Here is a 23,490-nt window from a genome sequence, read left to right on the forward strand (position 1 = left end):
AGGCAAGAACAGAGCGTTGGCGGGAAAATAACTTCATACTGCGCCTGCGCAGACGCAACGCAATTACTGTAAGAACGTACAGTAATACGATGGGTAAGATAAGAGGATCTTACATGCATCAAACTTTATCCTTTATCAAATTTATATAGAATAACAGTATCAATACTGACTAGTGATTTGGCTGGCAACAAACTTTATTTGTTTGGACTCTATGGGTCGTAAGGTGATGATTATCACATCATGAGGGAGAAAATTCTAAATCAGATTGGTGAGATTATCACGATTTTAGAATATATTATTAGTTTTAAATGAGGTTTTTTTAACCTTTAACTGTTACGTCACTTAATTATATGCATCTCATGATAACTACGAAGTGACACGTAGTAGCGTTTATTTTGAAGTATTAAAAGTTTTGAATAAATAAATACTTTGTACCATAAAAACCGAGCTTAAAATATCCGATAGTGATCGTCAACTCTGCGAATAATCCACGGAATGTAACATGATTGCGACCTCATACCCAACGCGAACAAATAATTACGAATCGCATCGTAATTGCACGTCGTTGTACGCAATTTTATTTGACGTACGGACGGAAATTTTAAGTACATTGAATACTACGAGTATAGTTTTATCGTACTTATATCAAGTACTTTTATTGGTTTTTATCTTCTATCTAGTTACAAACGTTAATAATAATATATAGGTAAAATAAAATTAATGTTGAGAAAAATCGGAGTTTTAAGAGCGTGCCACTTAATTTTGACGTAGAGTATAATATTAAAACATTTTACTCGCTTAATTATATAAAAAAATGTAAACTAACAATACAATTATAATTGTAGGAAACAAACGAAGTGCCTACGTATAATAAATCATTCTAATAAATAATACAAAACAAAGAAATGTTAACATTCTAACTTGATTTTCAATTAAATACCAATAGTTTCTCGTATGGATTTATTACACTTCCAAATGATATTTAACTTTAGGCAAATGTTAAAATTGATTCTTATGATAAAAAGCAACCTTTTGACAGTTAAAATATAATACATTAATATCAACCGAGTCTGTATAATTTAAAACTAACATATTGTTATCTGTGTTTTGTCAAAGATGACGTTTAATGACAGGGATGACGTTTTATACAGAGATTTACTCCACTTTATTAGATAACTCGTTTAGACTCGATACAATAATGCCGTCAAATATAATTTCTTTAGCTATAGTATGATGAATGCTTATGAAAAGCATCTTAAGTGACTATTGCACTGGCTAATTGGCTTCAAAGCTGCCCCATTAAGTTAACCGATAATTCCACTCGGCGCGCCGCAGCCGACTTTGAAAAATTGCAGCCATAATTTAAAGCGGTCACTTACAGACTTCCCTATTGAGATATCAATACTAGATGACGTCCTACGACGTACGCCTCTCGTAAACACGGCCCTTACTATCTGCACGCTATTTTTTTATTTTTTTATTTTGTGAGACGTGTTTATTTTTAGTACAAAATATTTCTTACAATACCTTTCAATTAATTTTATACTAAAAACCTATCTGTCTTTTTTATTGGTTAAAATATATTTATTCATATAAGTGTACAGCTTTCTCAATATCTTACGCGAGTATTTATAAAAATACAATTAAACTATAACATAAGAAAATATCAAATTTAATGGTAGAAGGATACGGTTTTACAGAACGTCTGTAACTATTAGGAAGGGACACATTAGCAAACATCTTACATATAAAATTCTCGTGTCACAATGCTAGTTACCGTTAGTTTTTCATACGAGGCGAACGGATTGTATAAATGTTTAAATTTGTGAAATGTGTTTTTCTATTGCCATTCAATTTTTTACACAAAACAAAAACTATTTTACAATAATATAGTAACAGTATAAATCTAAATAAGTTAATGTAACAGTAACAATTTATGAGTACAGCATTCTCGACGTCACTATTTCACAGGCGAAATTGGATCGCGTTCCCATAGTAGAGGTGAGCGAATAAATATTGTAAGGGTAGTGATTTATTAAGTCGGAGAGAGGTTCGCCGGCGATCGGCCGATGTTGCTATCGGGATGGCTTGAAATATGCCCTCCGAGGGCTATTGTTGTGATGTGAGAAACGGTGTTTAACAAGCAACGAGCGCCGTGCTTGATCGATGGCTTACCGCCGTCCAATATTTTGCAAGTGTAATGTAAAATTTGTTAATTCTATGAAATTATGCGATCTTTGTTGAGGCGCTAAGGCGTTTTGTTTTTGACGTCGAGGAATTTTTTGTTGAGCGAAAATAGTTTGTCGAATAAGTAATATTCAATTTTCCTATAAAAAATTACAAAGAAACAATAGAAGTAAGATAAAACATGTTTATGGTTCTAAAGTAACAGATATGGATTTCACAATATATTATCGAGAAGAACAATAAATTTGTAGCTTCTCAACAAGTCTAGTTTTTAAATACTTTACATCCACTAAAATGTTATCTTACAAAACCACGAGTACGTGCTATACGCATTTTATGTCTCACTATCATATTTAATTGTATGCAGCTGTAGCTTTATTACTTAGAAATGGTTTGACAAATTCTATATTTAATCTATTTGTAATATGGAACCAGGTCACGATTTATTGCATTAAAATTGTCCGCGCCTAGACGTCAAAGTTATTGTTACAATTGACAAGTAACGCCAGTATGCAGAATGACTAAGGCTGACCAAATTAATCGGAAGTAGTATAAGATAGTAAATCTTAATTAGCAAAGCGCGAACGGCAACTGAGACTGACCCTTGCCGATCTGTTGCTCCTTGCCCAGGGCGCGAAATTGTTCAAAGCTTTTAGTTTTTATTGTATTGGTGCAAGTTATAAAATTGAAGCGTGTACAAATATTCTTCTTTATTATATTCCTGTTTTATTTAAATGTGCTTACTTAATATTACTATAATATGCTAACTATAAGTTTCTATTAACCGTCAAAGACAAGTTTGTAAAATGTCTGGTCTTTTGAAATATCCGTATTATCACATATTATTAGGTACATTAGGACCATAATGAAGAAGACAATACCAACACTAATTGTACCTTTAATGTATCTTACAGTAATTTCCCAGAATAATTAAAAATTAAATGCAAGTTTGTTACTTGCTTTCTCAGTTAACGTTCCGCTCTATTCTTAAAACATGTACCTCATTTTATAAGTTTCATACAAAGTCAAACACACAAGCTGTCGCGCATTGTTGGCGGGATTGCGTCATTTGTCACGTCGTTGATGTCTTGCGCTTGCGCCATCAACTCTCGTCTCCTTGCATGTTCTCTGACGTACGTCGTTTTTATAATTACATTATATTGTATGAACACCAGCTTTGTATACAGATGTGACATTATAGAGTAACATATAAGACAACGAATACATTCAGCGCTATATTTTAAATGTGTTTGAAAAACTATATTAGCATAATAAATTTGTTCCGATTATCATAATTTTTTATCTTAAATCTTCAATTATTAATGTTTTTGTAATGCAAACACCTTTATTACAAAAAACATGTTATAATTCAGATGCACTCTCGGTAATGTGGTGCGGAATGGAAGACATGTTCACCGCCTACAACTTGTCACGTCAAGATTTATGTGTTCGGAGCACACGCACAAATTGCCAGATGCGGGACGGACAATACCACATTACAATCCGTTATTCATAACAAGATGATCCTGGATTATTGCTCTATATCTCTTAAGTAATAAAGTTGCAAATTTGAATTAAAATATAGTAATTTAATTTAGCAATAATAGTTTGATAGAATGGAAGGTTAGAAGACAAGGATTCCCAACTTACAACAGACATTGACGACGACGAAAAAAACGACGATCAATGACTTGTTAACCTTAAGAACGAAACCCAGAAGATGTGACAGCTCTATTAAAGACAAATGGTGCCAAAAAAACAAGTGTACAAAATGTGTTTATACTTAAAGCTTAACATTTATTTTAACTGTAGGTTATTTCTAAATAAAAAATATCACATATCTGAGTCATTAACGTAGTTAACCAAACATTAAAATAAATAAAACCAATTAATTCATAACAAAACTGTTAAGTAGTGAATAACAAAACAAATCGATATAGGAAACGGGAAACAAACAGTGTAACTTAAATGTCAATAGGTAACGAAATGTCTCTTGCCTTTAGCAGGACAAAGCTTGCCTTATCGCCGAGATGAAATGTGACCACTAATTAGTAAGTCTAATCGCTGTCTACACCACACTATATATCTATAGAGGTTTCTAACTCAAAAGGTACCTCAGATTGAAGAAAACAGATAAAAATTGCCAATGAGACCGAAATATTTGCTCCAATCAGAAGTCACAATAAGTTGGGAAAATCGCAAATATTAATAAATTACAATGCTCGCGTAAACACAAGATATATATGTAGTTGCTTTCTTGAAACAACTAAACAAAATTTTTACAGTAATATTTTTGCTTTAAATTGTGTTACAGTTAATTTGAGGATTAAAGGCTATAGTTATGAAAGGAGAAAAACATCCTATTGTTAAAACAATAGATGTATTGTCCGGTATTATTTCTGCATACAATCTGTTATTTAAAAAAATCTATACACTTTAATTTAAAATTCAAATCGAACTAACAAGTAGTCAATAGGCTCGTGGAATCGGTCGATGTTCGTAGGTCAAGTCCATTATTCAGTACGAGCTGGGTTTCTGTAAACACGGGACGCCTTATCCGCGCCCTTTCGCTACACAACTATCTGCTCTTTCCCAATGCGAATGCTAAACGATTTGTCGACGTCCAACACGTATCTGAGTAAGTACAGTGATGTACATAATTTAATACATTGTATTTGGTAATTCTTAACGATTTAATTTAATTATATTTCTGTAGACAATCACATAAAGTTTATTTATTATTTATTAACAATTAAATATAGAAATAATCGTCATTTGTCTAAAAAGGAACAGCTCTGAGGTATTTTAATAATAGTCCTGGATTTTAAATGCTGGTTAAGGTTCGACATTGTCGAAACCTTAATCTAGTATTTTGCTTCACTTATTTGCTTTATTTCTCTACGTTATCTTAAATAAGTTCACTTACGTTCACAGAAGTACTTATTAAAAAACGTTCCAATTTCCTTTTTAAATCTATTTATTTTGGTTAATTTCACTTTTGACGGTGAATGTATCTATTAAAGTCCAGGGTTGAGTCCAACTATGTGACATTTCTCTGCAACCACTTGCTGAAAGGTTGCCTTCTCAAACTCAAAATTATTTACAAAAGGTTATTGTAAGACTGGGCCTCAAATCATGTTGAAGCAATACTCAAACAATCAAATTTTAAATTAATACTGAAAATAGTTAAATCATTTACAGTAACGAGAAAGTAAAGTTTTTATGGTAGATTTAATTTAGTTTATTTTATTAGTTTGTAAAATAGGATTAAAATCATTACAACATAACACATATGTCGCGTAATCTCAAATCTGAATTTCTATTTTCCTAACTATAGAATTCACCAAACGCGATCGTTAAATACTAGGTAACCCAATACGAAATTGTAATGATAATCACTCGAATAACAGGCAAGTCCTTCGAAGTCTGGATTTTGTAGAGCGCGCCGGCGTATTATAAATTTGAAAGCAATTTACACATGCACTGTACTAACATGGACCGCGTATACTACTTAATATAAACATTAAACTTTAGTGGTACCATTCCGCGCCCCAACTAATGGCCAAAGCTTGTTACATAGTTTGAAAAGTGTCGCGAATCTTTACACTGTCGCTCGTTTATGTAAGTAATTTAGTATTAAACAATTATCAATGTACTACTTACAATCAGAAATCTCAAAAGTGCCATCTAAAAACGATAAACATTGATTATCTTTTAGATAAAATAAATTTACATTTAATTTACATTAACCCTTTTCATCTCGAGCGTACCTACTAGGGACAATTCAGGACATAAAAAATTTATATCTCTACATTTTTTAAATATTTTCAATTCATATTTACTATATGTAAACTATATCTTAAATGGGTGTAACGTATTCAATACCCATCATCAAATAGATCGATTAAATCATATACTTTGTCCACAGTGAGCAAGAAGCCGCCGTAATGAAAGCAAACCCGTGGTTGTACCACTATTACGCGGTTCAGTCCAAACTACACTACGGACTGGCTTACGAAGCTGCTACCAGAATGTATGGACCACCACCGCCAGACATTCCAGTCTACCCACCGGCTATGCAGTACACCCAATCACCGCCTGTGTGCATCAACGGCAACCAAGTCATGATGACCAACAGTGGACTGCAACCTCATTTATCACATGTTCCTCCGCACTTAACACCAATACATTATGCTTACGAAAGAACCGACAACGGGCCAGTAGACTACTCCGTAACATTACAAGAAAACAGGTAAAATCAAAACTTAATCCAAACAGTTCATTATCTTGTGACTTCATTAAAATAATGTTTAACTTTAGCTTCCTCTTCCAGGTACCACAATATTCAATTGGAGGATACCAGAATCCTGCCTAATGCGAAAAGGAAAGCAAAAACCGACGATAAAACTAGCTTACCTCTTACTAACCTTTCCCCACGTTTCTCGTCTACTGGTAATGCCGGAGGAGAAACGCTAGTAGCAATATCCGCTGGTGTTGCTAGTCGAAGACCGGGGTCAAAGAATTTTAATATAACAGAGACGGATTTGGTTGATCAATGGAACCCAAGTCCAACGTGGTCGGAGTCAGCATTACAGAAGGTTCCTGACGTCTGTCATCAGGATCTAAGTCCATACGTCACGACAACCCCACCAACGCCCTCTGGCACACCATCTGCGTACACGCAGAACTATAGTCACACATTCGTCTTCGACTGGTCGCCCGAACAATATGTTCCTCACACTAACAATAGATGTAGTACAATAACAACTGAAAGTTCCTATCAGCAGACGTGGAATCGAGGTCAAAGAACAACTTATACTAACGCGGAAAGTTCAGTCGATGAGAACTGCAATCCTAATAGATTAAGTTTACCAATGAGGGTCAGTAGTCCAGTATCGGAGTATGGCAGTAGGGATGAAGAGATTCTAAGAAGACAAATTGGTAAGTTAGATCCAGTGTTGAAGAAATACGCATTATAGAAATAACTTTAGACACAATATTTCGGTTAGTACCGATCAAAAGTAATAGGCTGACCTATATATTTATATACGACAATGAGTTGCCCCCAGTGTTTAACTTTACGTAATAATAATGTGCAATATTTTTTTCTTTTCGCAGACCGACCACATCCAGATTCACCAGGTGCCAAAAAACCTGCACTATAACTGTAATATATTAGTTTGTAATTTTTTAGTTCAATACTTTGTTACCCTATTCCTATTGATATTTTTTAAATAAGTTTTTATATAATGTGCAAGCTCTGGAACTCTCCTGTGATCTATGTATCTATAAGATTTACAACAGTGTAAATATACAAGTAAATAGCATTTGTACAAACTTCATATTTAAAAGTATTAAAATGTTTAAAATTGTATACACATACAATGTACATGAATATTTAATTGCAATAAATTTTTGTATTATTTATGTAAATATTTTACAGTCTAAGTGATCCATTGATTTCAATCATGGTATTTTATGCAAAGTGTAGGTATAGCAGAACGTATTATATAAAATACCTAAATAATTTATTATCTTGTTTACTTTTGTACATAATGTTCACAATTTTACGATAATATAAATATAATTTGTGAATTTAATGTAGAAAAGAAATTTAAAAAATATTATAGTTTTACTGTAGACAATAAATCCGTCCAAAAATATGATGCAATCAAATTATTTTATTATGTACTACGCAATATTGTACTGAATAGAATAGTTGGTCCTATTCTAATTGTTGACGTCCAAGATATTCAAAGTCCATTCGTTGACCACACGGCGTTCACTCTTGTATAAGAAAATTCTTTCCTCAGTTGATGAATTTAAATTAATTTTATATCCTTGTTGATTGAATTACAAAAAAAATAAAGTGAGAAAACTATATTTGAATAGTTGTTTTATTTTCCCTCCATTTCTATGAAATCTTAAATAAAACACCTAATTGATGGTTTTTATTTTATTTCTAATATAGTAAATGAATCTAATAAAATTATATGACAAATACATAATTGTAAAAAAATTAAACTTAATCTAAAGATCAGTCTGGTCGTAAACGCATATTTCGTAAAAGGCAGAGATCTCTGGCTGTGTCCCGTCTTCCATGAGGAGTAGATAAATCGTAAAGTCGCAATATCAGTCCGATATTAAAATTATCAGGAAGAGCCTTAATCAACGTCGGAACTATTTCACTGGGCATCTTCTGTAGCACAATCTGAGCTCTCTCTTGACCGCATTGTACGACGTATATTAAAAATTGTAAAATGAAATGTGTTTGAGGTGTAACTTCGCCATTTTTAGCGGCCAACTGAGAGAATAACTTGTAAACCATCTCCAAAGCAGACTGCAGAGGCTCTTTCAAAAGTCCCGGTGCAACGATTTGTTGTTGACTGTAGTACATAGAATTACTGTCAGACGAGTTATCATTTAATCTGCGTACTTTATTTGCGGTGCACAGAGCCTCCATATCCTCAGTGTCGTCATGTCGACGCTTTCTTGATACAGGCACTTTATTGCAATTACTAAATTCAAGTGCAGCATAAATGCAATATACTGATAACTTTGCTAATATCGAAGACTGAGGTTCAACTAACTCTTCGCACAATTTAGCATTATACAAATATTGCGGCAACACATGCAATAGTAATGCCTCAGTACATCTTTCAATGTCCAAATGTAACATTGCAAGCACAACATCAACTGATCTATCCAAATCTTCTTGATATCTGTATTTTAGTGTTTCTTTTACTAAATTTGTTACGAACCAAACTGGTCCTGCTGTATTTAGTAAACTCTTAATAATATGAGTAGCATCAATTTGAAGATGACCTCTAATCTTAATATCTTCCCAGACCGTTTGTAATTGTTCTAGAATCGGTTGTCGGGAAATAATGTTATGTGAAAATGTTATAACTTTCGTCTTTGGCACAGATGGTGGGTAAACGTCATATTGCATTTTCCTAATTATTGGACCCATTAATATAGTTCGCTCTTTAAAGTTTTCAATCTGACTCAATTCAATCTCAGTTGGAGGAGCTAAGAATAGCTGAACCATATTTATGGGTTTAAGAAATGCATCCTGGTGCACAACATTAATGTAAGAACACAACCAGACTGATGCACAAACAGCAAGAGATGCCATTTTCTGTCGCAAAGAATCCAACATTCGTTTCACATCTCCTGGAGTAATAGATCCTTGTTCCCATGCAAATAATATCTCTTTAACTACACCACTCACATTTAAACAGAGGTCATGTGGTTTTAAGTTTGTATTCTTAAAATCAAAATCTGGTGCACTAAGGTGGTGAAGGAAAATGTCCACAATCTGAGGATCACACTTCTGGAGTATTTGCTCCGGTGATTTGTGCACTCCTTTATGTACCATGCAATCACGAACCCATTGTTCAAAAAAGGAATCCCCATTATCATCTAAAACTGCTTCAACTCCATGTTCTTGTACTATCGAACAGAGGATTAAAAAGGAAATGTCAAAGGTATATGCTTTAGTTGGGGAAGCACCCTTTTCACTTGCAGCAAGCAAAGCAAATTCATTAAACATAATGAGTCTAGAGACAAATAATTTTAATTTACCCTCTACCAGTGCCACAGCTAAAATTGTATCTAATGTTGTACCCCCAACAATTTGACACAACATGGCATACAAAGACTCTTGTGTTTTGTGAAAGTCTCCCCCCATTGTTTTTAAAATTCCAGCCAATGTTGGTTCAGCACGAGTAATAAATGATGGTACACATCCTTGGAGTGCTGTTGGTTCTAGTTTCTGCAATTTAATGTCTTTTGTTTCTCGTTTTTGTTTGAAGTAAGACAAGTGGGTTTCAGAAATTATATTTAATTTTACCAATGGCTCCAAAAGACAAATAACACTGTTACAGCAATTTTTAGTGTCAACTATATCCAGTAATGGGGTTGATTGTAACAATTTTTCAAAGGCTTCCACAACTTCCATAGAATGTTCTGCATCTTTGTTACTTGTACCAGAAGTGTTATGTATATAATGTATTACTTGAGGAACTCGCAAAAATGTAAATGCTGCCCACACTGCCTGCCTACAAGAATCTTTACACGAGTCATTTAAAGAAATAAAACATGCTCTAATTAATTCACAATATAATCTGGATAATGAGTAGCCTTTTATTCTTTGTATCATAAGCAATTGACTGGAAAGCTGTTGTAAGTCCATGCTAGGTGTTGCCAAGACATTAATTGCAATAAGAGCTTGCAGTGAGTGCGGAAGAGATTCCGACTTGATGTTCAAAGGAGCAATTTTATCAATAGACATGTTACAAATCTTCTGTAATGTTTCATGAATATGAAGTGGTGCTTTGAACTGAGTATTCATCATCATAAAAGCTGTTATTTCTTGACACTTCTTAGTTACCTCATCATACTCTTCTGGGTCATTCTGTTTAGCCAAATAAAACATAGCTAGTAAGAAATCTGTATTCACAATGGAATTCAAAAGTGTTGTAGACTTCTCAAGTAATTCTTGACTTTGTATCGGATTAGATGATGGGTATTTACTCAAAGAGTAATGGTATACTTGAAGCAGCCATAATATAATTGATGAGACTGCATATGCTAAGATTTCTTCTTCCATCTTACCTCGACAAGTTACACTGTCAAGAAAGCTTTCCAAGAACTCAAGCAAACTTAAAATGCAATGAGGTTTGTGAAATGCATCAAATTTTGCAATTCTTTGTAACACTGCCGCATATGACACTAAATGGGAAGCCAAAGAATGCTTAAGATACGAGATTACCAGTTGATTTGCACCGCATCCAACCATCGCTTGCTGAAGAATGCAATCTGCTAAATTGTATAAGTCCCCACTGACTCCCCGGGGAAGAATGGTCTTGATATTTATGCCCCATTGTATATCAGTCCACCTTTCACGCCAGGCTTTTAAGATTAACGCCTTCAGCGAGCTGGTTTTACTTGTGGTTTTCGATGCATCCATGCTCACAATTTACGAACCAAAGTTCTGTAGTTTTTCGAAAGAATTTCACATAGCTATGTTATGTCACTCAATTGTTATGACTTCACCTTATAATAACACTTATTAAGAACTGTAAATATTATTGTAAATGCCACTACTTAACAAAATACAAGTCGCGGAAAACGAAAAAAGACAGCGCTGGCGACATTACGATTACATTAGATTTGACAGCCACATCAGACAGATTAAAAATCGCTACGTTTTACAAAATTATTTAACTCCAATACGAAAATATTAAAAGTATGTAAGACTTTCATAAGTGCTTTCCTGTTTCTTTTCAAAAATTATTTTATAAATACTAAGAACACAATGTTTTCTATAAACTGAAGCTAAAATTACTACCATGAGAAGTATAAAATGTTCAAGAAATAAGTAAAAATGTGAATTCGTTGATTAAGACGGAACGCAAAAAGCTGCAACTGTCAATGTCAAATCCGCATGTGTACAGTGTTTACAAATCAAAAGTTCAATACTTTGTTAAACTTACCGAAAACAAAATGAGTTTCAGAAACTATAAAGAAAAAATTGACGAGGGGGACACTGTTATATTGTACATAAGCAATAATGTGTACGCTATAGAAGTGAAACCTGAAATAAAAAATAAGAAAGGTGATATGATAGAAAATGTTTATCAAACACCTTATGGAGCTCTGAAGGTTAGAAGTCTGATAGGAACTGACTACGGGAGCCGGGTAATTTACGTCTTTTTACTGCTTTTAAGAATAATAATATATAGGTTTGTATACTTTAAGAAATGAACAGGACTAGACTAAGAGGACAATTCATAGACATAAATAGATAAACCAGAGACCCACTATACATATCTGTAATACAATAATTTAGTCCCATTTACACTAACAATTTGGTGTTCCCACTGCTCATGTGCCCTCTTACTCTTATCTTGTAAAAGAAAAAAATATACTAAGACCTTACTAAAAAAAATTTCATTCCCCTTTGCCTTTGGTATTTTACTTTAATTGTAGTGTTGATATTTGAAATTTGTTGAAATAATTGTACAGTATAAGAATTTTAGTAGTTAGGACTATAAACCTCATTTATTATTATCTATACTAATATTGCATTTAATAGGCTCCAAAAATACTGAACCAATTTGAAAAATGATTTCACTGTTGGGAAGCTACATTATCCCCACAAGACATAGGCTATATTTATTACTAGATTTTTTTTATCCAGTTGGGATAAAGTCAGCAGTAACTATTATCTAATATAAGATAAAATTACCTTCTTTTTTATTAATACATGTATAACTGTTTCATTGTGACCTCATGTATAACATTCTTGTAGGATTTTGCCCAATTTCCATTATCATTATGTAATCATTGATTTTATTTACTATTGTCTTGTTGAATGATAGGTGGATTTACCCAAAGGCTGGGCTCATGTACTACAACCAAACCCCGAGCTATGGTCTTTGACACTACCGCACCGGACCCAAATTATCTACACACCGGACATCAGTATGATATTAATGCAACTAGACTTGGTACCCGGTAGTGTTGTTGTTGAAGCAGGTATGTTATTTTCCATATTAAATTTTTTATCTATATATATAAAAGAAAGTCGTGTTAGTTTCACTATTTATAACTCAAGATCGGTCGAACTGATTTAGCTGAAAAATTATGGGGAGGTAGCTTAGAACTAGGAGGAACTTTTTTATCTTGTGTGCACTTTTTTTATTCCGCGCGGACGGAGTCGCGGGTAAAAGCTAGTATATCATAAACCATTTATACAACCCATCTTACTAATATTATAAATGCGAAAGTTTAGATGTATGGACGGATGTTTGTTTGAAGGTATCTACAAAATAGCTCAACGGATCTAGATGAAATTTGGCACAGATGTAGAACATAGTCTGGAAAAACACATAGGTTACTTATTACGTTTTTTTTAATTCCACGCAGACGGAGTTGTGGGCGACAACTAGTTAAAAATAAATACACATGAAATAACAGTCATTTTTCAAATATTTGAATGACAACAATAACTGTAGTCAATTTAATGTACCTACTATTCCATCTATATTCTATTCGTTAGTGTTGATGAAGACATAAACTTCTTTAACAACTTGTTCGTATGTATGTACATAATACTATATTGTAATTACCCAGGTACCGGTAGTGGATCTCTAACCCATGCTCTAATACGACGCGTACGCCCGCACGGCCATGTCTACACGTTCGATTTCCACGAACACAGGACTAATGTAGCCAGAGACGAGTTCAAAGAGCATGGCCTGGAAGATTTTGTTACTGTAAGTATTATGTTACTAATATTATAAATGCGAAAGTTTAGATGGATGGATGCTTAAGATATCTCCAGAACATAATGTGGAAGGTCACATAGGCTACTAATTAAGTTTTTTTAATGCTGCTCGGACGGTGTCGCGGATGACAGTTAGTGTTATTATAAAATGAAACAACTAACACCCGTGACCAAGAGCGAGATTACGAATTTCTAATAGGCGCGATCGTAGACACACCTCTCGTCTCTTCTATATTCATATACTCGTATCTACGCAATACATATTGGTTTCGGCTGCACTTAAAATCTTCCTTCCTAAATTCTAACTAAATACAATTTAGTACAAGTAGCGTAAGGTGACGTACACACTGTGTGATTAACCGGAAGCTTTGTGTAGTTTGCTCTACGGTGACTGTATACGGAACTTACAAGTGACCGCAAACTAGCAAAGTCCTTTTAGTATGTAAAGGGTCAGATTTACAGAAGCATTTTACTGTGAAATATTCTCTTTTTTGACATTTTTGGACTGTGGCCAATTACGGTCTTGCTAATAACAAAATATCAATATAATATAATACCTCACAAATTTGTAATAAATTAAGAGTAGGTAAATAATCTAAGATTTTTTTTAGAATGCAAATCTTGTTGGTCTCAAGGTCAAGACATTTAAGGTGACAAGGCTTGACGTTGATTTCGAAAGGATTTTTTTCTCAGAAACATGCATTAAAAAGTCAATAGTTCGATACACTTTACGATAAGAGTAACATTTTGAATGTATTATGTTCTAAAAGCTGAACACCTCGGTAGCGTTTGAATTATATCGAAACATTTTACTATCGGCGAACGTATCACAGTGTGAACTTAGCCTTTGTAATTTGATTATTAATTTATTTTTATTTACGAACTGTAATTTCTTAACTTGCCTTGTTTAATTTTAACTATGTGAAAACTAGCCTATATTTCTAACTAGCTTTTGCCCGCGAATCCGTCCGCGCAGTATTAAAAATAACGTTATAAGTAGCCTATGTTTTATTCCAGACTATGTTCTACATATTTGTCAAATTTCATTAAGATCCGTTGAACCGTTTATCCATATATAATATTAGTAAGATAGAGAAAGAAGTTTTGAATTTCGATTCAGCCGTAAGGCTAGTTAAGTTTATTACTAGGTAGATTTCAACCTGTCTCTACACTTAATTTTCTTATTGCTTTATCCATTGTCCTTAGATACAACATAGAGACGTGTTAGCCGATGGTTTTGGAGCGGAACTGAACGGGAAAGTGGACGCCGTATTTCTGGATTTACCGCGACCATGGGACGGGATTTCTCACGCCATTTCTGCTCTGAAAGAACAAGGTTTGTACATATATCTTACTTATAATATAAATGCTAATGTTTAGATGGATGGATGGATGGATGTTTGAAAGTATCTATATAACGGCTTAATGGATCTTGATGTGATTTGGCATAGATGTAAAACATAGACTGGTAGAACACATAAGCTACTTATTACGTTTGTTTTTAATTCCGCGCGGAATCGCGGGCGAGAGCTAGATTATTATATATACACTTTAATTACAGAATTATATATTTTGTATAATTAAAACAAATACAGCAAATTGTAATTTCAAAAGTGCCGACTGCAGGTAATAATTACAATGCCTATTTATTATCTATGTTTTGACTTAAATATGGACGTGCAACAATAATTTATTATAGGTCGTTGTAATTTGTTGTGTATAATTTTTAGGAGAGGTTGGAATTTGTTTCTACATTTCATACACTTATATTCCATTAAACGTATAACATAAATATTCATAAGAATATATTTTATTAATTTGCAGATCAGATTCAATATCTAATTCCATAGTTTAATTACTACATGATCTTTGATAGCCTAGTTTATATAGAAATGACAAATTCCTAACGAAAGGATCATTTTCAACTTAAATATTATGTAGAAGTAGATAAAACTATGCGAGTATTAGATCGTAATAAGTAACAATAGTAAAGCCGCAGTATCTAATTGTATTGACGATACGCAGCAGGAAACGACTCGGATCCTTATAAATCGAGAGAATCGAAGAATCGATTGCAATCTGATTACTATGTGCCGATTATTCCGATCGCCTTGTAAGTTATTCGATTCTATTCATTAAATTTGCTCTCCGTTGAACTAGATAACGAATTTAGAATCGATACATCGCTTTGAAAGTGGTCTAACTCTTTCTAATTGACAGGGTTGTCCATGTTCCTAATAAATACTTAGAAATAAAGCTAAAAGGTTTAAGGGTTCTGTTTTTTTTTTCGAATCTTTCATTTTAGACATCGTCGAATATTATTGAAAAATTCTTTCATTATATTAGGTCCTTACATATGAAATTGGCGTTTTGTATGGGAGGAACAAAAAGTCGAATATTTTTTAATATAATATATTTAATTAATCAAAGTATGAACAATTATTTTCTATGCACTTTTGCCATCTCATAGGTAGTTCATTGATCCCTGTACTAAAAAAACCAGTCGGACGGGAATCAATAAAATCTTTGAAGGCGATTTGGACTGCCCCATCGGAGTTGAATTTTTTCCCTTGCAAGAAGTTATCCAAATTTCGAAAAAAATGGTAATCTGTTGGAGCAAGGTCCGGGGAGTACGGAGGATGTCTTAGACTTTCCAATTGAAGCTCTTCTAATTTAGTAGCCGTCTGTTGCGCAGTGTGTGGTCTAGCGTTGTCGTGAAGCAGCAGTGGCGTGGAGCGATTGACCAGCCTAGGTTGTTTAGCCGCTAGCTTTTCCATCATGGTTTGCAATTGCTGACAATAGACATCAGCCGTAATAGTCTGGCCAGATTTGAGAAAACTGTAATGAACAATACCGGCACTAGTCCACCAAACGCTTACAAGTAACTTTTTTGGGGTTAATTTTCGCTTGGGGCAGGATTTGGCTGGCTGGCCAGGATCCAACCATTGCGCTGAGCGCTTCCGATTATCGTAAAGAACCCATTTTTCATCACAGGTAATGATTCGGTTTAAAATACCTTCATTATTGTGCCGGTTTAGTAATGTAACGCAATAGTCGACGCGCGTTTGCCGGTTTGCTTCAGTCAATTCGTGAGGTACCCACCTTTCAAGCTTTTTAATCTTCCCAATTTGCTTCAAGTGAATTAAAACAGTTTTATCACTAACATCGCAGCCTGCAGTTAACTCGGACGTGGTTTGCGATGGATCCGCTTCCACAATAGCCTTCAACTCTTCATTATCAACTTGAGTCTCAGGCTGTCCACGGGGCTTGTTCTGCAGATCGAAATTTCCAGAACGAAAACGTTGGAACCAAAAACGAACTGTGTTTTCTTTTGCAACACGACCGCCATACACATCATTCACCCTTCGAGTTGTTTCCGCAGCACTAGTGCCCCGGCGGAACTCGTACTCGTAAATAATGCGATATTTTAAGTTTTCCATTTTGTAAAATGAGTGACGCAAACAGAAAAAAACAGAAGAAAAAAAACAAATGAATGACGGTCATCGAACCACAAATACATGAGTCTATAGCTGTACAAATTTGAATTTGGAATTCCTTACCAAAGAGGAGAAATTCGTGATTAAAGTGGCCAGTACGAAAAACGCCAATTTCATATGTAAGGACCTAATATTACCCTGTAGATTCGCTTGCTTATAAATATAAATGCATAATAATGTTAATTACAAACTTAACGGTATTTTTAAACGAAACTTTTGTTAATTTCTACCTTCTACAATTTCGAAACAAAAGCATTTAATAGTTACTCTATCAAATATCATTTTATAAGTTTTAACATCATCAAACCATGTAAACTAACATTATAATACTGTCAGAAGCAATGAAAGTCAACCCTAAAATCATTTGGCTAATTGATATCAAGCACTTTATCTATGAGATATGAATCGTGAGGCGACCGCATCCATTCTATGAAAATATTAGTGGTATCCGTTACCCTTGACAGATCTAACCGAAATTGTTGCACGACATTTGTGTATCGGACACATTCTTCACAACTGAGAGTTTCCACTGCTGTCACAAGTGTTAAAACATATTTTTGTCTCCGTTTTTTCAATGTGAATAAAAGGAATGGCTACAGCATTGTATGACCATTGTGTAATCCTTCAATATGTTATTTGGCTTGGACTTTTAGTTGGCTCGTAGAATTGACGAAGTGACCGCAGGCCATAGACATCCGCAATTGCAAATGTATTGTCTACCTTTAATCGACGATGGAAGAAATACACAGATAGAGAATATTTTCCCTCCTTATGCGTGCTCTCCACTATCAAATCAACTTCCCCTCCCCATACTTTATTAGAAGAAAAAGGTGGGAAGAGAAAAAGGACTAAAATTAGCTCTCCGGAAAAGCTTTTTTTATCTTAGGGCAAAATAATAAGGTATAATATGAATGATGAGGTAACCCTATATATAAAACATACATATAATCTATGTAATACAAATGTAACATGTTTCCGTCTAACGTCTATAACAATGGTTGTAAATAAACAAGAAGTGGGCTATTTTCTTCAGATTATCTTTAGGTAGGCTTGTTAATTGGCTAAGCTGAGGCTATGTCTACTTTTCTGCAGTATATTTACGTTGCAAATAACATTGAAGAGGATTATATAGTTTTTTACAAAATTAAGAATGAAAATAATTTTTCTCCTATCATATAGATCTCCTTTATACAACGGAAACCACGCAATGCATTCCAATGTTATGTTTTTAGAATTGTAATCCAGCGATGGATTCGATTGCTGGACTGGAATAATGTAAACTGATCATAAAGGTATAATTAGGAATGAATTTTAATACATAAACATCCATATTGATTGCGAGATCGGCTGATAATAGTTAATCGGTATCTTATTGCAACGTATACAAATAATATATTAGACACAAATAAACACTACATCTGACGTAATGTACGTTGTGTAACTATTATATTTTGTGGCGAAGACACGCCTAATTATGTACTTGAATTGTGGTTGTGCAAGACATTAAGTTGCGGTAACACTTTAGTGATGCGACAAGATATTAAACCACTAGTCGCCCGCAACTCCGTCTTCGAGGAATTAAAAAAAATATTTGGTAGCCTGTGTTCTTCCAGACTATGTTCGACATCTATTCCAAATTTCATTGAGATCCATTGAGCCATTACGGAGATACCTATTAACAAACATCCAAACTTTCGCATTTATAATATTAGTAAGACTAGCTGTCAAAAAACTTAATTAGTGTATGTATAATCCAGAGTATGTTCTACATCTATGCTAAATTTAACCGAGATAAGTTAAACCGTTCTGGAGATACCTTCTAACAAACATCCATCCATCCATCCAAACATTTTCATTTGTAATATTAGTAAGATATGATGTGGGAAATATAGACTGTTTGTTTTTTTCTTTGCGATTCCCTCACTTTGTATGTCTAATATAATTAAATCTAATGTATTAGCGCCTTTCTGAATTTACTAGATTAGAATTATTTAGATGCATCAGTTCATTGCCTTCTAGATTTGTAGACCTATAAATGTAACAATAATAGTCAAAACTTTATACAGAATCGAAATAAAAATAAATAAAATAAACGTTTTAGTATACTCATATATTCGCTAAACTACACTTTATTTACTGTCATAAATATGCCATACATTTTCAGTGCATAATACTTTCGACTTTATAACAACATACCCAGAAGGTCATTATTGCATGCATTCGAAACGATACAAGCACAATGCAATTGATATGCTCGTTTATACAAGCGAGACTAACAGGCAACTTTTGAGCGACATCTTATTTCTATAGGGATATTTATCACGTCCGAGCCGTTGTCCAAATATGTCCTATTAATAAATGGTCATCTCAGATGTAATGGAACGAAATAACAAAGGGTACAAGTACACTGAAATACTTTTGTTGCTAAACCGTTTGGTAATAGGATCCATGATTCTTTTTAGCTCAAGTCGATTTTTAAATGTATACTCAAAATTTGATACGAATTAAAAGTATAGAATAAAATTTGGAAAATCGATCTTACGTCGTCAGTTAATTATACCATGGGGCTGAGAGCCTACCCAAGGGTGACTAGGACGTAGTCAACCACGCTGGCTCAATGCAGGTTGGTTGACTTCACGGTGTTTTCCTTCGTGGTAAGAACGTCGGATAAATGTACATATGAAAATCGTAAGTCGAAAAACACATTGTTTCAACATCCTTTATAAGCTTGCGGAATAATCTATACCTTATATCCCAATTTAAATCCAAACCCAAATTCAAGGGTTCGCTTTTTAGAAATAATTATGCTCTAGTATTTAGTCACGGCTACGATAAATAGTATAAGAAAATATTCGTCCACAAAACAGATATTTCCCACGAACTTTTAGCGAAATACACAAAGAGACGAGAAATCAAAGCGCGATCACATCACGACAAACGCAGACGTTTTGAATAACTGGGGACCCGAACACTTAGTTTGTGATATTTAAGACATTTAAACACATGGGGGTACTTAGCCGTAATCGGCGCATTAAGAACACTTACAAATGTCCAGCTTCACAACAAGACATATCAATGAAACTTAATACCCTAGCATGGTGGTCTGGACTAAACAAGCTAAACTCTAATAGGACAGCCCCTTAACTTGCCTGTCGTACTCGGGACATTATCTTTCGGTGAAAAATAGCATCTTTTGTGCAAAAGACTCAGCCAGTCGCGTAATTTTCCGTGTAGACAAAAGTTTTATTCTTACAATTATGGTTCCTTTAAACTATTTTAATAATTACAACACTGGCTGAAGATTTTAACCGTAATATATATATATTTTTTTTTCATTTTTAATAATTGGCAAAACAAAGTTGCCACTATCATCATTAGCTCACCATACCTCCCCACCGAGGGGCTCGGAGGCTACCCTAACTTAGGTGTGACTAGGCCATAGTCAACCACGCTGGCCAAGTGCGGTTTGGTTGACTTCACACATATCTTTGAATTGATATGTGCGGTGCATCACGATGTTTTCCTTCATCGTAAGAATGTCGGATAAATGTACATATGTAAATCGAAAATCGAAAAACACATTGGTACATGGCGCGATTCGAACCTAGGTCCTGCAGATTGCAAGTCAAGTGTTTAAGCCCTGAGCCACCGACGCTCTACCACTACACGCAATTGTATTCACAATACAACATACATTTTATATGGTCCAGAATACGCTATTCAATCGATTTTTTTCTATCTCACATTTTAACTAAGCATTAATTATATGAGTAAAGTAAATCTCCGAATGATTAATGAATGGACGAGATTTATTATTAAATTAGTGTGTCTGTATGTAATGTCGAAAAAAAAAAACATTTCATACACATGATGTATTTGCGTGTGTCTGTCCGCAAGGTCGCGTTTGTTCTGGGTAATCTCCAGAACGGTTAGACCGATTTTGACGGGACTTGGAAAGGAAGGTAATTGATGCACGCGGGCATATTATAGGATACTTTTTTAATTTTGTCGACCGAAAGTTTCTAATATAGACTGAGCTTACCTTTTCGAGAAAAAATAGGATAACATGTGAAAATAATAACTAATGTCATCTTTTCATAATTGCTTTGAATTATTAATTAAAAAATTCAATATAAATAATTTCAATAACTAAACTTGAAACATTTAACACCAACTGTATTAAATTGAATTTACACAATCCGATCCATATAAATTGTCTTAGAAATCCGACAGTTCGCAACGCCGAAAACTAACTTGAATTTATTCAATGAATAAATTTTCAAACACATTCCTTACTGAGTTTGCAAAAAAATATATAATCAAAGATAACGATCAAGGAACATTGACATCACATTTCAGCCCACTTATCGGTTTTATAGTAGGTTCCCACTACCGAAACAATATTACGAAAAACATATTTCTATCTCTCTCATTCACTTTGAGAATATATAGTTAATAATATATTTTTCTACGGGTATGTCTGCCGTGGACGCCCACCATTATATACCCTACGTTTAGATAACAATCTTATATCCTTGTTGCGTAGACGTGTCATATGAAACTGCTGTATGACATAGCTTGTCGCCCCGGGCGCCACTCGCGAACACGCGCTGACAAACTTTTATTTTACAATCCAAATAATATAAATTATACCATAATACACTTACAAATATTTTTATTAACTGCAATATGAAATTTGTAATTACTTTTATATTACCAATTTATATTTTGCATTTAATTCAATCAAGCGTTGATTAAATTTGATACTTATTCCTTGAACTTTAAAGTTATATTAAAATTTAGATGGTGTCAGTTTATATTGGTGTATATAACGCTACTAAATCAAATCGCAGTCAATTAAGATAAAGCTCGTAGACCGACAGCGGTGGACAATAGGTTATATGACTAATCCGGCGTTTTGTTTGCTTAACTGAATTACAATTCGGCCGCCCGTTGTGAATAGAATTCCTATAACCTCAATATACCCGATGTATCTTATCAACATTATTTGGTCGGATATGTTTATTACGAATTAATAACGAGGTTCTCTACTTTTATTGATCACACTCTTGTTAATTCTGTATTCTATTTTTTATACAATAGTTACTGCAGTGGAATTGCACTGTTATATTTATATTAACATTTCCATATGAATAGGTACACTATAATTTACTACCTGTTAATTAGCCTTATTGATCTGTTCCACATTATAGATTTTATCAACATCAATATGTTTAAGGCTTATGAAATAAAAAATCTTGAAAAATTAAACTTGCTGAATTATGTTATTTCAATTTTTACATCCTGTCTTTTTTGTGTCAATTGACATGTTATTTGGTGAGATCTATTACATTTCCTATTTTTATAATCAATTTTTAATACTAGCTGTCGTCCGTGACTCCATACGCACGGATTTTTTCCGTGAACCGGATCCGTTGAACCGTTCCGGAGATACCTTCCAACAAACATCTATCCAAACATTCGCATTTATAATATAAGTAAGATGTATTTCCGAAGATAAGTTCATTCAAACAAACATAACCTTTAACTATTTTTATTTATTATCAGCGATCAACTACTTCTATCGACTCTACCAAATTCTCTCTTCTATTCTCTTCTACTTAATCTTCTATCAAACTATTACTATTCTTCTTGTATCCTGACAAAACTTTACTTATTATTCTTTAGACCCAAAATTACTACAACTTATAACTTTAATCTAATGTACTTGTATCAATTGTATACAAGTCAGTTTGATTTTCATTTCACCTCTCCAATACAATTGGCATTTTAATCTAAATATAATTAGTTAGGTGCAACAATTTATTGAGGTATATCAGATCTAGATCTGACAGACATACCGATTTAATGTACCGAGAAATCGATACCTCGTTTTCAATAATAGAACAACTGATTTAAGGAGACTGAGCTATAACGTTATCTGTGATTTCAACTTGTATATACAGTCAAAATCTGTTATAACGACATCGAAGGGACTACTCATATTGAGTCGTCAAATCCGATAGTTGTAACAACCGGTGACAGGTATTAATAGGAAAGATATGTAATAACATTCAGCCAGGACCTTTGATTTTGGTCAATTTAACCGGTATGTTGTTCTAAACGATGTCGCCATAAACGGTTTTGACTGTAGTTTCATTATATATTTATTACATTCTATAAGATTACTGTCACAATCGTTTACAAATCTTGTCACAATACATGTTAAGTAATTTTAAGGTATCGATTCGATTTAACGAATCAGAAAATCGATATTGTTTTCATAAATTTGATTACGATTAGTCGTAACTCATGATAGACGTGGATTTACACTGTGGATATAAGTACCTATTCTAACCTATCCAAAAACATATTGTTACAATACAACAAAAATCCACACTTACCTTGTTCTATTTTTTAGCCGACTTCAAAAAGAATCAGGTTATCAATACGACAGTATTTTTTATGTGTGTTACCGCGAAGCTCCGCCCCTGGTGCTCCGATTTTGAT

General features: G+C 33.8%; 3 protein-coding genes across 4 annotated transcripts in view; 2 read left to right on the forward strand and 1 right to left on the reverse strand.

Moving 5' to 3' along the window:
• Positions 1-7,454, forward strand: part of LOC106707720 (hypoxia-inducible factor 1-alpha) — a 116,037-nt gene extending 108,583 nt beyond the window's left edge. For both annotated transcript variants that reach the window (XM_014499129.2, XM_014499130.2), the window contains 3 exons: positions 6,116-6,439; positions 6,521-7,128; positions 7,306-7,454. In XM_014499129.2, the coding sequence (XP_014354615.2) occupies positions 6,116-6,439; positions 6,521-7,128; positions 7,306-7,352 (979 nt within the window). In that variant the 3' untranslated portion in view covers positions 7,353-7,454. The remainder of the gene's footprint in view (positions 1-6,115; positions 6,440-6,520; positions 7,129-7,305) is intronic.
• A 732-nt stretch (positions 7,455-8,186) lies between these two features.
• Positions 8,187-11,331, reverse strand: LOC106707722 (mediator of RNA polymerase II transcription subunit 24). Its single transcript, XM_014499133.2, has one exon. It carries the CDS (start codon positions 11,159-11,161, stop codon positions 8,225-8,227), a length of 2,937 nt encoding a protein of 978 aa, XP_014354619.2. The 5' UTR covers positions 11,162-11,331; the 3' UTR covers positions 8,187-8,224.
• A 334-nt stretch (positions 11,332-11,665) lies between these two features.
• LOC106721764 (tRNA (adenine(58)-N(1))-methyltransferase catalytic subunit TRMT61A) overlaps positions 11,666-23,490 on the forward strand; it is a 53,404-nt gene continuing 41,579 nt past the window's right edge. The window contains exons 1-4 of the mRNA XM_045682115.1: positions 11,666-11,892; positions 12,576-12,732; positions 13,330-13,472; positions 14,690-14,819. Coding sequence (XP_045538071.1) covers positions 11,698-11,892; positions 12,576-12,732; positions 13,330-13,472; positions 14,690-14,819 — 625 coding nt within the window. The 5' untranslated portion in view covers positions 11,666-11,697. The remainder of the gene's footprint in view (positions 11,893-12,575; positions 12,733-13,329; positions 13,473-14,689; positions 14,820-23,490) is intronic.

The sequence above is a fragment of the Papilio machaon genome, chromosome 18, assembly GCF_912999745.1.
Source record: "Papilio machaon chromosome 18, ilPapMach1.1, whole genome shotgun sequence".
Taxonomy (NCBI): domain Eukaryota; kingdom Metazoa; phylum Arthropoda; class Insecta; order Lepidoptera; family Papilionidae; genus Papilio; species Papilio machaon.

Excerpts from the sequence above, each read along its gene's own strand:
- LOC106707722 (XM_014499133.2), bottom strand. The coding sequence starts at position 11,161 with ATGGATGCATCGAAAACCACAAGTAAAACCAGCTCGCTGAAGGCGTTA.